Source organism: Clarias gariepinus, chromosome 8 (assembly GCF_024256425.1).
Source record: "Clarias gariepinus isolate MV-2021 ecotype Netherlands chromosome 8, CGAR_prim_01v2, whole genome shotgun sequence".
NCBI classification, from domain to species: domain Eukaryota; kingdom Metazoa; phylum Chordata; class Actinopteri; order Siluriformes; family Clariidae; genus Clarias; species Clarias gariepinus.
The window spans coordinates 34,655,947-34,671,641 of NC_071107.1; the positions used below are offsets into that span (position 1 = coordinate 34,655,947).

The following is a 15,695-nucleotide window of genomic DNA, read 5'->3' on the forward strand; positions in this document are numbered from 1 at the left end:
AGTAAATCTGCAGTGAACTACCATCGAGTTCTGATGCACATATAAATCAATTTGGTTCTCTCCCATCCTAATGAACTTTAAGTGGCTAGTATATATTTATTTACAGATTTTGTCAAGCAGTGCTCAGGAAATTTACTGCTCTAATGACCAGACTGATTTGTATCCTCTGCTATTGAGCTTAGTGACAACTTTGATCATGATTTATGATAGTGTGTGCATGATCCGGTCATAAAGAAAATCCTATTTTAATTATACAGTCATGATGAGTAAGCAGGTTTTGGAAGTGAAGTAGAATGGCTAAAAGGTATCAGTCTGAATTTTATGAAAAACCCGAGTCAATACTGATGATGTCTTGGTTGTGAGTGAGTGTTCACACTTTAATGTGTCTTGTGGCTTCGGATCAAACACCATTCCCCGGAAATTGAAAGGAGTAAAGAATGATGTGACAAACACTGAAGAGCTAAATGGCCCAGGAATGATGTTATTGAATGCTGACTGTGACACAGCACAAAAGCTGGGGGCTTTTATTAGTCGTTGCTGCACATCTGAGAAATGTTGCCTGCAACTGGAAGGAGTGACAAAGTGTGGATATGGATCATATTATGCACTGATGATCTGTTTATTTTAAAAATGTTTTTAGAATATGGTGAAGGAACACATTGTGAGCCAATGCACATTAATAATCCCATGGTTATCTGATTTCTGCAGCTGAAGTGCTAGTTTAGACAGCATAATAGAAAAAAAAAGATGTTTTTTATCAGGTGAGATAAATAGATTTAGAAAGATTGTCCTTTCTCAGAAAACAAATCCAGACTTCCACTTTTTCCTGATGTAACATAGCCGTTTGTTTAAAAAAAAAAAAAAATACATATGGAAACATGCAGTCTTGGTGATTTAACAGTCCATGTATTTGCAGTACATTTCCTCTGTTTGGCGGCATGGTGGCTTAGTGGTCAGCACTGCCGCCTTACACCTCCAGGGTCTGGGCTCGATTCCCACTTAGTGATCTGTGTGCATGGAGATTGGTGGGTTTCCTCCGGGTACGCTGGTTTCCTCCCACAGTCCAAACACATGCAGATAAGGCTTAATGGTGTCCCAAAATCATAATGTGTGACTGTTGATCGGAGGACTGACTCTTAAATCAACAGAGTATTAAAATTCATTAAATCACTTCAGCGCTGTTATTTCAGCAATGAAAAAAATAAATTCCAGTAAAAATATTCAGTCTATCTTAACTAATTAATACCTGTTGGTGCAGGTGTTTGTTTACATTGATCAAGTAGTTTATTAGTAGCTTATTATAAAATAGATTATTAAATCTATTCTATTTAATATTTTGATTTCACGTATGATGTAGCTTAAACTTTAGGCAGATGTCTAAGTACTGCAAAAGTTTCATTAAATTCTGTCCAGGCTGTTTCTTATGATAAAATTATGTTGTAATATATATTATTAGAAATTATATAAATGGTAATATAATTATATAACTTCCAGCAGGAAAAATAAACATACAGTATCTGTCCACTTATCTTTAAAAGTGCAGTTTTTATAGTATATTTTACTTTTTACAATTTTTTTATTTTAACACAGACAACAAATTTTCCTAGACTTGTTTCGGGTCTTCCAATGTATGGAAAGTAAAGCTAGAGTTCTGACCAATATACAGACAAAACCTTTCTTTTATTTACATAGATTTATTTATTATATTATTCAAATACCACACAGCTTATTCTTAATAAAACAACTGGCTTGGAGTGATGTATAACTCGTCAAGGTCTGACTTTTTAACTGGCTTTTTCAGCAGTTCACGAGAGTTGAATCGTTTGTGAGTCAAATGAATGATGAGTCGACTCATTTGATTCACTAAAAAGAACCGTTCGTGGTGCTCGCGTGCACATAAAAGGTGGGCGTGTCTGCTCGTGCAGGTTATGAAAAGCCCTTGAGCGTTCTCCTTTTGTGACCAAGTAGTTTAGCGGATTAAAAAAATATATATATATTAAAACAATAAATTATATATATATATATATATATATATATATATATAAAAAAAGAACGAGTTCAGGTGCTGATGATATGAGCCAGGATACCCTGTATCAGTACATTTTACTGACTCAGCAACAAGCATTCGAGAACACTCGACGGCTCCGTGAAGGTGCGTTAGCTGACTGGCTAGTTATTCAGAAATCTCGTTAATTGCAGAGCTCGCGAGATTACAGCAGTTCAGGCAAGACATTACAATTAATATTAGCCAATCCATTCCTGATATTCAATTTAGAAATGTGTTGGAAATGCTTTTTTTGTTGATGAAACAAGCTAACAAAAACATAGTCTTGTAGCATATACATAGTTGCACTCGACGGTTAGCAAAATTGCTAACGTGCAGCTGTTTGGAATAAATCAGTGAAACGAAGAGAAATTTAAATCGCTTAACACAACTAATATAACAGGTGGTTTCCCCAAAGTCAACACATAATGCTACTTTAAACGACTATTTAAAATTATTCACCCCCTTGATGAGAAACATCAGTTCTCAGTAGAGCTCCCTTTAGATATTATGGCCTGCTGCACGCATGATGTATATCAGGTCGCTAGCTTCTGGCAGTGTTTCTGAAGGATCTCAGTCCATTCCTCATGAGCAGTGGCCTCTAGCTCAGTAAGATTCCTGCGCTTGCGTGCTGCAACTTTTTCAAATGTTTTTATTAGATTCAAGTCAGGCGACTGTGATGGCCTCTCTAGAACCCTCCAGGACTTCATATGAAATCAATCCTTGGTGGACTTTGAAGTATGCTTGGGGTCATTGTCCTATTGGAAGGTCTAGTGACACCGAACGTTCAGCTTCCTCACAGATGGCTTGACGTGTTCTTCAAGAATACATACATGATTAAATCCATCTTGCCCTCTGCATGCTGCAGGTTTTCAGTTTAACAGGCAGCAAATCAAATTCAAATTTTATTTGTCACATACACAAACATACACAGTACGAAATGTAGTGAAATGCATTATACGACCGCCATTGACCCTAAAAGAGAATTAAAGTTTACAAATAAGAAATAAATATAAATAAAAAGAATACAATAGAAATTAAATGGAAAATTAAATGAAACTAGGAAAATATAGAAATAAAAATAGAAATGTGTTAGGAAAAATAGAACTAAAAATAAAATAGAAACATGATGTGCATAAAAATAGAAATATACTGTACATAGAAATATGATGTGCATAAAAATAGAAATATACTGTACAAATTGAAATATACTGTACTGGGTGTGCAAATATGCAAAGAACAAAGTGTCTTTGTGCAGAGGTTATTAAAGTGACTTTGTGCACTGGTCCAGGATGTAAACGTAAACATGTAGTGTAGTTGTGAAGGTAGGTGTGCAAAGTTATTAAAGTGTCTTTGTGCACTGGTCCAGAATGTGAATGTACAACATGTAGTGTAGATATGAAGGAAGGTGAGCGTGTAATTGTCCATAGTGTTCATGGATGTAAAAGGATTGATAGATTTGATCAATTATGAAAAGATTGTGTTAGTTCGTGGTTGTGGTTGAGAGACCTTATCGCCTGCGGGAAGAAGCTCCTCCTTAGTCTCTCTGTGTTGGCCTTCAAGGAGCGGAATCGCTTCCCAGACCGAAACAGAGTAAACAGTCCGTTATTGGGGTGGCTGAGGTCCTTCACGATCTTCCTGGCCTTGGTCAAGCACCGCTTGCTGTAGATCGAGTGCAGGTCAGAGAGCTCGATGCGGATGATGCGCTTAGCTGATCGCACCACCCTCTGTAGAGCTTGCCTGTCCTGCATGGTGCTGTTCCCGAACCAGGTCGTGATATTTCCCGTCAGGATGCTCTCTATGGTGCAGGAGTAGAAATTCCCGAGCACCTTGGAGGGCAGTCTAAAGTCTCTCAAGCGTCTGAGGTGGTAGAGACGCTGCCGGGCCTTTTTTACCACGGTGTTGATGTGACAGGACCATGCCAGGTCCTGCGTGATGTGAACACCGAGGTATCTGAAGCTGTCCACTCTCTCCACTGGGCTCCTGTTGATGACGGGGGTCTGGTAGTTCCTCACCTGCTTTGTACTGAAGTCCACTATCAGCTCCTTTGTCTTACTGACGTTCAGGAGGAGATTGTTTCTCTGGCACCAGTTCTCCAGATTTCCAACCTCCTCCAGGTAGGCCGTCTCATCGTTGTTCGTGATCAGGCCCACCACAACAGTGTCGTCAGCAAACTTGATGATGGTGGTGGAGCTGGTAGTGGCCATGCAGTCGTGGGTGTACAGAGAGTACAGCAGGGGGCTCAGAACACAACCCTGGGAGCCCTCCAGTGCTGAGAGTGAGGGAGGCTGAGACATGTCCGCCCATCCTTACTGCCTGTGGTCTGCCAGTCAGAAAGTTGGAGATCCACTGACACATTGATGAGCTGTGTCCCAGGTGCTCCAGCTTGGTGGTAAGTGTGGAGGGAATTATGGTATTAAATGCAGAACTGTAGTCGATGAAGAGCATTTTCACATAATTCCCCCTCCGAGTGTCCAGGTGAGTGAGAGATGTATGGAGGAGATGAGAGATTGCATCGTCCGTGGAACGGTTTGGACGATAAGCGAACTGTAGTGGGTCTAGTGTGTCTGGTAGTGAAGAGATGATGAAGTCTCTGACCAGGCGTTCAAAGCACTTCATCACCACTTCAACACGCTGACGTCACCATCGGAGCTGTTTCTGAACATGATGTCCCAGTCTGCGTCATCGAGTGCGTCCTCTAACCCGGCCACCGATTGGTCCGTCCAGCGCGCGACCTCCCTCTGAACCGGAACTTCCTGTTTCAGCCTTTGTTTGTATTTTGGCATGAGGAAGATGGCGGCGTGGTCGGATTTACCAAACGGTGGACAAGATTGTGCCTTGTAGCCGTCCTTGACCGTTGTGTAGCAGTGGTCCAGTGTCCTTTCGCCCCTGGTGGGGCAGGTGATGTGCTGATAAAAGTTTGGCGCTGCGCGTTTGAGGTTGGCACTGTTAAAGTCCCCCGCCACAATAAGCGCAGCGTCCCGGTGTTGTGTTTGTTGTTGTGTGAGTGCCTCATGCAGCTCGCATAAGGCAGTGTCCGTATCCGCTTGTGGTGGAATATAAACGGCGCTGATTATGACCGATGTAAACTCCCGAGGAAGGTAAAAAGGACGACACATGATGGACAGTAGTTCCAGATTTGGTGTGCAGGAGCGTGTGAGAGGAACAACGCTCGCACTGTTGCACCAGCTGCTGTTCACCATTAAACACACGCCGCCTCCCCTTGACTTCCCTGAGTCCCGCGTCCTGTCCATGCGGTGAACCGAGAAGAACTCGGCCGGCTGGATGGCGTGGTCCGGCACCGCTGGGTTCAGCCATGTCTCGGTGAAGCAGAGGAGATTGCAGTCCCGAATGTCTCTCTGGAACTTTATCCTGGCCCTGAGGTCATCGAGTTTGTTTTCCAGTGACTGGACGTTGGCGAGCAGGATGCTAGGCAGAGGTGTGCGGTGTGCACGGGCTCTCAGCCTGTTCCTGACGCCGGCTCGTTTCCCTCGGGGCCGCCGCTTCGCGTCGCGTCCTTTGTTGTCCCTCAGGATCTCACTCGGCCAGCTCGGATCCGGAGTTAAAAACGTCGAATTGTGAGTACATTGTATACCAATAGAAACAAGAGTGTCTCTATCATAACTAATGTACCCCATGGTGGTAATTTTGCTGGTTTTAAAACGCTGTAAACTAACTTAAAGAACAAAAACAAAGAAAAGTTGGTCGGAGCAGTCGTGACGGCAGCCGACCTCACCGGCGCCATCTTGGTGGACCAAGACAAAACATAGTCTTGTTTTATCATTCCATCGAACAGACTTGCCAAACCTCTTTATATTTTTATTATGTTTTTTAGCAAATTCAGACCAACATTTCATGTGGGACATCTTGGGGTGACCTTCAGTGTTCAGTATGCGCCTGAATAATGTATAGTGCAGAATGAAACTCTGCATTCAGGGGGTTGAATTGTTCTGAGACTGCAATAAGCATTAAAAAAGAGCCATTAGTGTTGAATCTGAAGAAATCACGTTTTATTAGTTGTGTTGAACTATTGATTTTCACTGATTCATTACAAACAGCTGTAAGTTAGTAATTTCGGCCAAAAATCCTAATTTTCAACGGGGGTTAAATAATTTCGGTGCAATATTCACTGAAGAAACACTCCCAAAAGAGATTTAACTGTGAAAATAAGTTTGTATGTAATTTCTTTATAGTTAAATGAAGAAAACAGCCCAAGCAAACAACCAAAAAAAAATAAAAAATTCTAATTAAACTCATGAATTCAAATATAATAAACATTTTGGGAAATTTTTATTGTTAATGCTCTTTTAAAATATCATGAATTTGGCTTATAAACTGTTTTCAGTATAACAAAAAGTTAAGGAAAGGACATTTGTGAGAATAATACAATACTTGTTCAAGTCAAACTAGGACTTGTAATGAAATTTTTGTTAATTTAAAACTGCTTGACATTTACAGAAGACAGAAGGCTCAGATGTGCCACAGTAAAACTCTCACTCCAAGCCATTTCCACATGTTTGGGCTATTAAGGGAGTTCCTGTGAGGCCTGTGTTTCAGACATGAAGCAGGCAGTCCGATCATAGCTCTAGTATACTAAGAAAACCTTCGCTTTTAATGGTATGTAAGCACCAGTGAAACACTGGGATAAGTGCATTAGTGTTGCAGTTTGAATTATATAGTGGAAAAAAGTGAGTGGGGGTCTTGTTTTACGAGTGATGGGACATTGAAGCGGAAAAATCAGAGCAGCAGGGTTGGTATTGCAGTTGCTTTACCGCACTGTTGTGGCGAAAAGACAGTTCAGCCCAAAGGCAAAGCTCTCAATCCTAGTCTCACGGTCATGAGCGAAAGGACAAGATCGTGAATACGAACAGCTGAAATGGGTTTTCTCAAAAAGGTATCTGGCTTTTCTCTTAGAGATAGGTTGAGAAGCTCAGTCTTCTGTGGAAAGGAGTCTCTTGAGGTGGTTTGGGCATCTAAGTTCTGGGTACATTCAGCTTGGAGCAGGCCACAGGGCAGGCCAGGGACTAGGTGGAGAGACTATATATCTCCACACTGGCCTGGGAACGCCTCGGGATCCCCCAGTCAGAGTTGAGCTGAGATGATTGGGGTAGTTTAGCAGTTGAAGATGGATGGATGGATGCCATTTTTTTCTCTTATAACTTCAAGTCTATTTTTCTGAACAATTAGAAGTCCCGGTTTGACTTGAACACCCCTCATACATGGCATAAGGTGTTAGTGATGTTGGCAGAACATAAAGCCATCCATACAGCAGCTACAGTACAATTTAGATAAAGTGTTTGAGTTCATATCATTTCATACAAATTAACCAAAATTACCTACCATGTCTGGCCTTTAGTTTATTTTGTTTCCCTAGCTCGAATGCATTTGATAAATACTTTTTTTGCACCATGCCCAAAGTCTTTAGATAAAGTTTTCTCTTTCAGCAAAATCAGACATTACCAAGGCTGAGGCAAAAATCAAGTCTTTTACAGAAAATCTGGAGCAGGCGCGTACTGAATTGGAAGAGAAGGTCAGTCCACTTCATCACTTTTTGTGTGCATGGAGCTTATGAATTTTTGTGTGGAATGCAGTCTATTCATTGGCAATAAATGCAATCCCAGTACTGTCATAACATTTGTAGTTTTGAAAGCATGGGCATTAGTAGAACATGCTCAGGATCCATTTGTAGTTATTTTACCAGTTTCCGCAAAGCTTCTTTAAAAGAAAAGAAATTGCACAAGTGTACTCAGGGGTTCTGTTACTCCTGCATGTGTACGATCTGTATCCTCCTGTACAATATTTGCATGTTTAATCTTAGTTCCTGATTGGATTGGAAAATAATTCACATTTCATTCACTTTCAGATGTGTTTCAGATCTCAGCTCTCTTAATGAACCTAAGAAACTAGGCTATAAATGAAAAAAAAGGAAATTATTTTCCTTTAAAATTTTTCTTTTAAAAAACGAAATTATTAATCCATAAAAATTTTAATTATTAAAGTGGTGTTGCTGTATAATCTAAAAAGATATCATGGACTAATGAGCAGTGACACCAATATCTCTACTATCACTATACTCTAAGATCTGTTTTATGAGACATGATGTATACAGGGGAATAAATCTATAAAAAAATATTAGATGTAAAGAATGAACCATTACACAAATTTAACCACCAAGTCATCCGCGTGTTAATCTTATAAATATTACTTAAAACATATTATTGAATTTTAGCCAACATTCATTACGATACTAAAATGCTCTCATTACATAGTCCAGCCTCACTAATCAGTCGCATTACTGCTAAGCAGTGATCAGAGCAGGTTCAGCAGAATTCTAGTTTATTTCTCACCTCCATGTACAGTATCCTGGTAAGAGGGGTGATTTATTTTATGACTGAAACTGTTCATCTATTTGGAGAGCTTCATTAAAGATGAGGACGATCGATGGGATGCTGCAGAGGAAAATCAATTGCTTGTTTCCACCGGATTACATTAGTTGGGGTTAAACCTTCAGAGAACCTGGGTTGCTCTCTTGTCGCCGTGACAGACGTGTGTTTTACACGAGGGTTCGTTTTGTACTGTAACCACGGCACAAATTATATACTGTAAATGATAGAATAGAAGTGTCTAATGGGCCATAATTGGTTCGAATAATGCAACAGAACTTCTACTTTATTGTTGGTCAAATTTCTTATCTTAATGCTTTCCACAGGCTCTTTCACAAGAAGCAGTACGACCATAGATGCCAATTAGTGGGCGGTTCTGGCTATGAAAAAGTAGAGCAAGTTCAAATGAAAGATTTTTTACAAAAAAAATGGATTTTATGGATTTTGTTCATTTATTGCCACTGTGCATGCTTTATTTAAATTTATTAATAATAAATTAGGTTGGTAGATTTTATACATTCGACTAAATTTTTTACTTAACTTTTATTTTAAACTTCAAAATATATTTTTATGTATCAGTACAGTACATATTTAAAACTTCACTCAAGAAATTAAATATCTCGCAACTCCGGGTCAAGGGTGTGTGAATGTGTCGAGTTTGCATGTTCTCCAGGTGGATTGTGGATTTCCTCTGGATACTTTGGTTTTCTTTAAATTGTAGTGTGCGAGTGTGCATGTGCTTGTGTGCCCAGTGATGGATTCGCACCTATTCCAGTGCCCCGAGTCCCCTGGGATAGGCTCTAGGCCTCCCGTGACCTTGTACAGCAGGCATCACTACATGGTGGACCGCGGTCCGGATTCGGACCGTTCTATCTGGATCCTGATGCTTTTCTTATCAATGAGAATAATTAAAATGCCTGTAATCTAGTGCTTTTCCCTTGAGGTGAGACTGGCTATAGGCGTCACTCAGCAGAGCTGATTAATGCTATTTACTGTGTATAAACAGAGTATGCGGATGAAAGTGTGGGGGAAAAAAAATGACCGCATGGACTACTCCAAGAAAAGGAAAGTACACCATGAAAACTGAACCTTTAAAGATGAACAGACCGATCAGTATATGTTTATTCTTCCTGCGGGAAATTTAAAACCAGTTTGTCGCATACGCTCAGAAACCGTGGCGATAATAAAAATCTGTAATGTGAAGTGCCGGTATGAGATAAACCACAAGTCGTTTTAGCAAACGTATCCGCAGCAGTCCGATGTAAGGGCATGTAAAATACTCAGACTAAGAGCCTGGTGTGTCCGAGCAAGCAGAGATCTTTTGCATTCATTTAGAGCCTAGCAGCGTGCAAATAAATATTCACAAAAAAAAATTTAAGATTGCTGTTTGTGTTCCACATGTTTACCGTACTTACTGAAAATTGACAATAAATATTATAGAAATGGTATGGAAATTTTAAATTGATTAGTTTTATAAACTTACAGTAACTGCATATATAGAGATCTGTATTAACCGGACCTTCTTGAATTTTAATTTAGTACGCCTGCTGTACAGAATAGGCAGGATAGACAATGAATGAATGAATGAAAAAATTAATGGTCATGTTCATGACCTGGGTACTCATTCTCCATACGCTTTAGCTAATCCATACAGTTAAAATGCTTGCATTTGATTAGCATTTTGTTTTAATGTTAATTTACATTATTGTTTTATGTTTATCCATGCGAGCAAGTTTGTAGTTTATGAATGGACTTGTGTACTACAAAAAGAGGACACGTGTTTATATAAAATGTAAGATAATGCCTTTGTGACTATGATTATTATACTGTATACAACACTGATGTTTTGAGGTTGGATAGATACATCTCTAAGTTCAACATCTTTCTTGTTTCAGTAGAAAAGTTATGTAAGGGCATCAAGTAGATTTCACTATTATTTTCAGAGTGCATTTTTTTCCTCTTCAAATTATGGGAGCAATTACCTAAAGAGCTCTTTCACACTTGACTGACCTGATTAAAGAAAACAAACAACAAAAACACTGCAGTATGCTTCTTGACAATCCTTGCTCCAGAAACAAATCAACCTCCAAAGAAAATTATAGGATTCAGAGTTGCACACACCATTGGCATTGCTTTAGTGTTTAAAATTAAAACTGCTGCCCCTGCTAAGCTCAATAATAATAACAGTCTAAACAAGGTGTGTTGATTAACCAAGTAGAATGTCAGAATTTCGTGTGATGTAAAGACATGACTCTGTTCGCAGGCTCGGCTCGAGTCTGAAATGAAACTGCAGCTCAGTTTGATCAAGAGGCAACAAGAAGAACTAAAAAAGGAGACAGAGGACTTCTTGAAGCAACAGAGTGGGCTCAGACGGGAAATGGTGCGTACAGAGTTATTACTGTAGTTATTTCAGTTTCTTGCCAATATGAAATCGTGAAACAGGAGAGGAATGTAGAAAGGAGGCAGTTGGGAAAACAAATACAGGCAGAGGTAAGATAACGAAGATCCCAAATGAGCAATGTTCTCAAATCGACATTTTAACGATGGGGGAAAATTGCGATGGAATTCAAATGTTTTGTACGCTTAAGAACTCTTTTTGAGGGTTTTAGGATGGTATGAATGCTGTGTTCATTTTGTGTAATTATTCATAAATGGTCAGGAATGAAACATTAGTAAACATGCTGTTATAGAAAAATAATAATCATCAGTGGGGTTGTGTGATGTGAGCAGGCGTGAAACAGGGTTACTCTTACTGTGCCTAATATCACTTACATAGTACCACACCAAATGTGAATTAAATATTTTTACCTCACCTGCAATTTTTTTTTCTGAAGTTCATAAGACAAAAGAAAAATGCAACTTGTCACATGACTGAGAAAATGCAATAGTGAAAATATTTTTATTTTTAGATACTTTCTAAATATTTATTACTACTTACATTTTTTTTTTAGGATAATTTCTATTCATTTATTTTGTAATCCTACTTCATCGGAATAGTCGTTATTATTTTTTGAATTATGTAAACATATGTATGCATGGTTATTTACATATTATTATTATTATTATTATTATTATTATTATTATGTGTTTATTTGTATTACATAACTATTTATTTTTTATATGAATACATCAATACATATTGTAATAGCAGACCTAAACCACTAGAGGTCAAACTTTGACCAGATTTACAAGAATTTTTTTTTTTTTTTCTGATTTTGTTCAGCCAAATATTTATATATATATAAAAAATGTTTTAGTTTTTTGGGGTTGATTTCTCTTATATATTGACAGTCATTGTTTGTTGTGGTAGGTTCATAAATGACTATACTGGGGGAAAAAAAAAAAAAATATATATATATATATATATATATATAAAATGCTTGCTTTTCTGTTTGTCCCTGTTGTTAAACCCATAGAAGCGAATAAACAAAGAGGCAGCAGAGGAGAGAGAGAAGTTCATGAAAGCGTTCAGAACCTTCATCAGCGATTATAACCTTTTGACAAAGTCAACAATGTCGTGTTCGAGAGTCAGACCAGAGCTAAAATACTAAAGTGCTAAAGAGCTAAAATATAGAGTCTCGAGGAGGAATCTGAGGCACAAACCACAAGTAGGTCGATCCACATCCTTACGGAGTTTACAGCTCAGCTTCTGCTAATTAAATTTGTTTTTAGTCAGCAGGAAGTAAATGTCCAGTTCCAGGGTTACAGACCTGACTTCTGAACTCGTATTGAACTGTCTGCTCACACTCGGTATACTGCACCGGGTCATGTGACCCTCCACAGAGCTTTTGATGTTTAGAAGTCAGATACTCATTTACACTTTATAGGCCCTCCTGAATCCTCAATTCTGATTAGTCAAAACGTCTTGGCTTGTATAGAAGGGTAGTTAAAGGTCAGAGCTTCAAACAGTTTATCATGTTTAAACATGCAGTACTGTGTTTAAAAAATGCAGTCTCTTTATATACCTAGAGATCGAGAGGATGAAGCAAAAAAACCCCTTAGCTGATCGCTTTGCGGGCAGAGCAGGAGTCTCTAACAGCAGAGCTCCAGGGGCTACGCTCACACTTAGCAAGTGAAGAGGAAACCAGGATACTGTGTAAACCACTGCATTACTTTTTAACGTTGTGACCAAAACTTGATTCGATGTTGCACTTGTGTACAGATTTGGAGAGGGAGCTTGAGGAGGCATTGGCTCTCACAGAGTCCCTGAAGGCTGAAAGGCAAGCAGCCATTTAGAAACCTCAGACGGATAGCCTCGGGTAAGAAAATGCAAAAGCCAGTGTAAGTGTACTGAAAAGCAACAGTCCATACATCAAAAACCCATCAGAGTGTAGATGCCACTTATTTACCTTGGACCGTTTTCCTTTTGACCCTGTCGTTCATGTCCATATAATTTTTTTTCCTTTTAGTAAGCGCATAAATAGTACAACACCAGGCCCATCCATTTAATTAAGCCCTTGATATTAGCCATGTTTTCTGATGCAGAGTCAGGCAAATGGACATCCCCCTCCCCTCCTCGCTTTACAACAATGTCTGGTTGGTATATCATGTCCTCCTAGCAGGATAGGAATCAATAGGTAGCGTGTCTCTGGCAGGAAGCTTCCCTCCCCGCAGCTGTGTAAATCATACGTACGACCATCGATGTTCGCACAAATTTCTCTCATTACCATCAAGCCAGATTAGAGCCCTGTGATGGGCTGAAGATGCAGCTGGTGCAACTGTTCCTCTTCAGCGTAATCATAAATCACTCTCCAATGGCTGTTGCTGCATGCATACTGGCTATCGATTGTGTGAAATCAAATGCTGATGAAAAAGACTTGGGTTGAATGAAAATGATTGCGTTCGGATCAGGAGGAATAGACTACTTTAACATCAATCTCATTGTTATGCAAAAACGCAAAAGAGCAACACTTGTCCTGCTGGGACACATCCTAGCGGAAACCCTTAAGGTTGTATGATAATAATCATGATGATGTCATCGAATAGTGGGTTTTTTGGCCACACAATGGCAATGTGGGGAAATGGGACAGAGATTTAGTCAAGTGGATTGGAATGCTTTACATTGTATATTCGTGTCAAAGGCGTATAAGACTGACTTTTGTCAGACTTAAGAACAAATCGGACTTATGAATGTGCTTCCAGAACAGAACTTGTTTATAAGTCAGGGACTACCTGTATTAAATAACATTTGAAGGTAAAAAATCAATGAATTATATTCCTTAAGAAACTTAAGAAAGTCACATCCTACATACTGTAGCTTTGCTTATTAATAGGACTACATACTGTAGCTTTGCTTATTAATACATGTACTAAAACTATGATTTAATAATGATCTTACAGCTGTTTGAATTATTTTCAGGGTTGTGTTTTATTCTTTCTGAAAGTAACAAAACTTGTATGTAACATGGCACTGTGGCATCATTTGACATTTTTAAATCCGTGTGTGTGTGTGTGTGTGTGTGTGTGTGTGTGTGTGTTTTAACAAACCTGTAACCCTTTCAGTGGAATTAAGTATTGCAGAACATGCAGAACAACTGAAATGTGTGTTATGTTAGAGCTGTCTGTGAGGGCTAATTCATTTTTGAAGAAGTAAAAAAGTCGGGTTATTTTTAAAGAATATGACCTTCTGTACATCATCAGCTGTCAGCCTGGTTCTATTTTCATCTACAATATGTGACACTGAGCTTAACGGTATTCCACGGTCCACACTACTACATGGTGCTGAAAGGTATCTGCGTGACATTCGGACCAGAGGGGAACCGTACTTTGTTAAGCCCCCACAGTGGTATATCTGTCTCTAATTGAATGGCAGCACCCACTGGTGCTCTGCTTAGTATTGCTGGTGATTGCTTTCATACTGTCTTAATAAACACACCATCTTTTTGTTTGTCTGCTTTCTTACTGACACTTCTGCTTCAGCTCCAGCATTACCGACACTTTTCAGCTCAATTTATCTTAAAACAGAGAGACTATATCGTGTAGTGTGTATTGTGAGTTTGTACATCTCAATGAAGTCTTTTTATTCAGGCAGTCATTGATTGTAATGGTTTTGCATCTAAGTATGAAAATACTTATTTACTGTTTGTTTGGCTCGGCCTCTTACTTCCAGTGAAAGGAACTCTTAATGCTTTAGCATACCTGGGGCATTTTAAACAATTTCATACTCCCAACTTTGTGGGACCAGTTTGGGGACGGCCCCCTTTCTGTTTCAACATGAATGCACACTAGTCCACAAAGCAAGGTCCATGGACATGGATGAAGAACTTGACTGGTGTGGAAAAAGAGCTGTCAACCAACCCAATAGAACGCCTTTGGAATGAATTGGAGCAGAAACTGCGAGCCAGGCCTTCTCGTCCAACCTTAATGATCAACTGACAAATGGAAGAATGGTCAAAAAATGTTCTTAAACCTTGTGGAAAGCCTTCCCAGAAAAAGTTGAAGCTGTTATTGCTGCAAAGGGGGCGGGGCCAACATCATATTAAACCCTATGGATGAAGAATTTCTTAGAATTGTTACTCAAGTCCATATATATATATATATTTTTTTTTTTTTTTTTTTTTTTTACAACCAGAATGCTCTGCTTTGAACTTAAAAAGATAAAATGTTCTGGGGTGTCCTGCTCTACTTTATAATTAATAATGACTCACAGGTTTTTATAAATGATGGTAATTAACAAAGTATATGATAAATATTACATTACAAACAAAAAGAGAGAAATCTCTAAATAATCACAATTACAGTTTCTGTGACTCAGGTTTACTGTTACTGTCGCTTAGCACACTTAAACAAGCAAACAAATAAACACAAACAAACACTATGTAAAGTGATCTTGTTTGTTTTTTTGTTTTTTTTTTCTCTCTGTCTGCTTGGATTTTCTTCTTACTTGCAGTTCACTCAATCCCTAATGGCAGAACTATCTTTGACAAACTGTGTGTGTGTGTGTGTGTGTGTGTGTGTGTGTGTGTGTGTGTGTGTGAAGACTAAAGAAAGAGCTGGAAGCACATAAGGACCTGTAGATGCTGCATGAAGCCCTGAAAGTGTTGGTAACCCAGTTCCTACGGTTGGTACAGTAATTGTAACAAAGCATATTTTTTGTCACTGTAATAGTTTTTACTTACTTTCATTAACTCATAATGACAGATAAAAATCCTCTGACACCCCGATGTGGATATTTAAAAAGAAAAAAAAAAATGTGAACCTGTTTAATCTGCTCACACAACGGTAATGTTTCTCTCTTGGCAGAAATTATCAGAGGAGGTGGGCGTGTG

General features: G+C 38.9%; 1 protein-coding gene across 1 annotated transcript; it reads left to right on the top strand.

Annotated features, from left to right (window-relative positions):
* Positions 1-1,757: 1,757 nt before the first annotated feature.
* Positions 1,758-12,029, top strand: ccdc172 (coiled-coil domain containing 172). Its single transcript, XM_053502889.1, is given in 6 exon segments — positions 1,758-1,774; positions 2,052-2,152; positions 7,489-7,574; positions 10,691-10,807; positions 11,844-11,927; positions 11,930-12,029. Coding segments are annotated over 6 exon segments (462 nt in total). The 3' UTR covers positions 11,987-12,029.
* Positions 12,030-15,695: the final 3,666 nt, after the last annotated feature.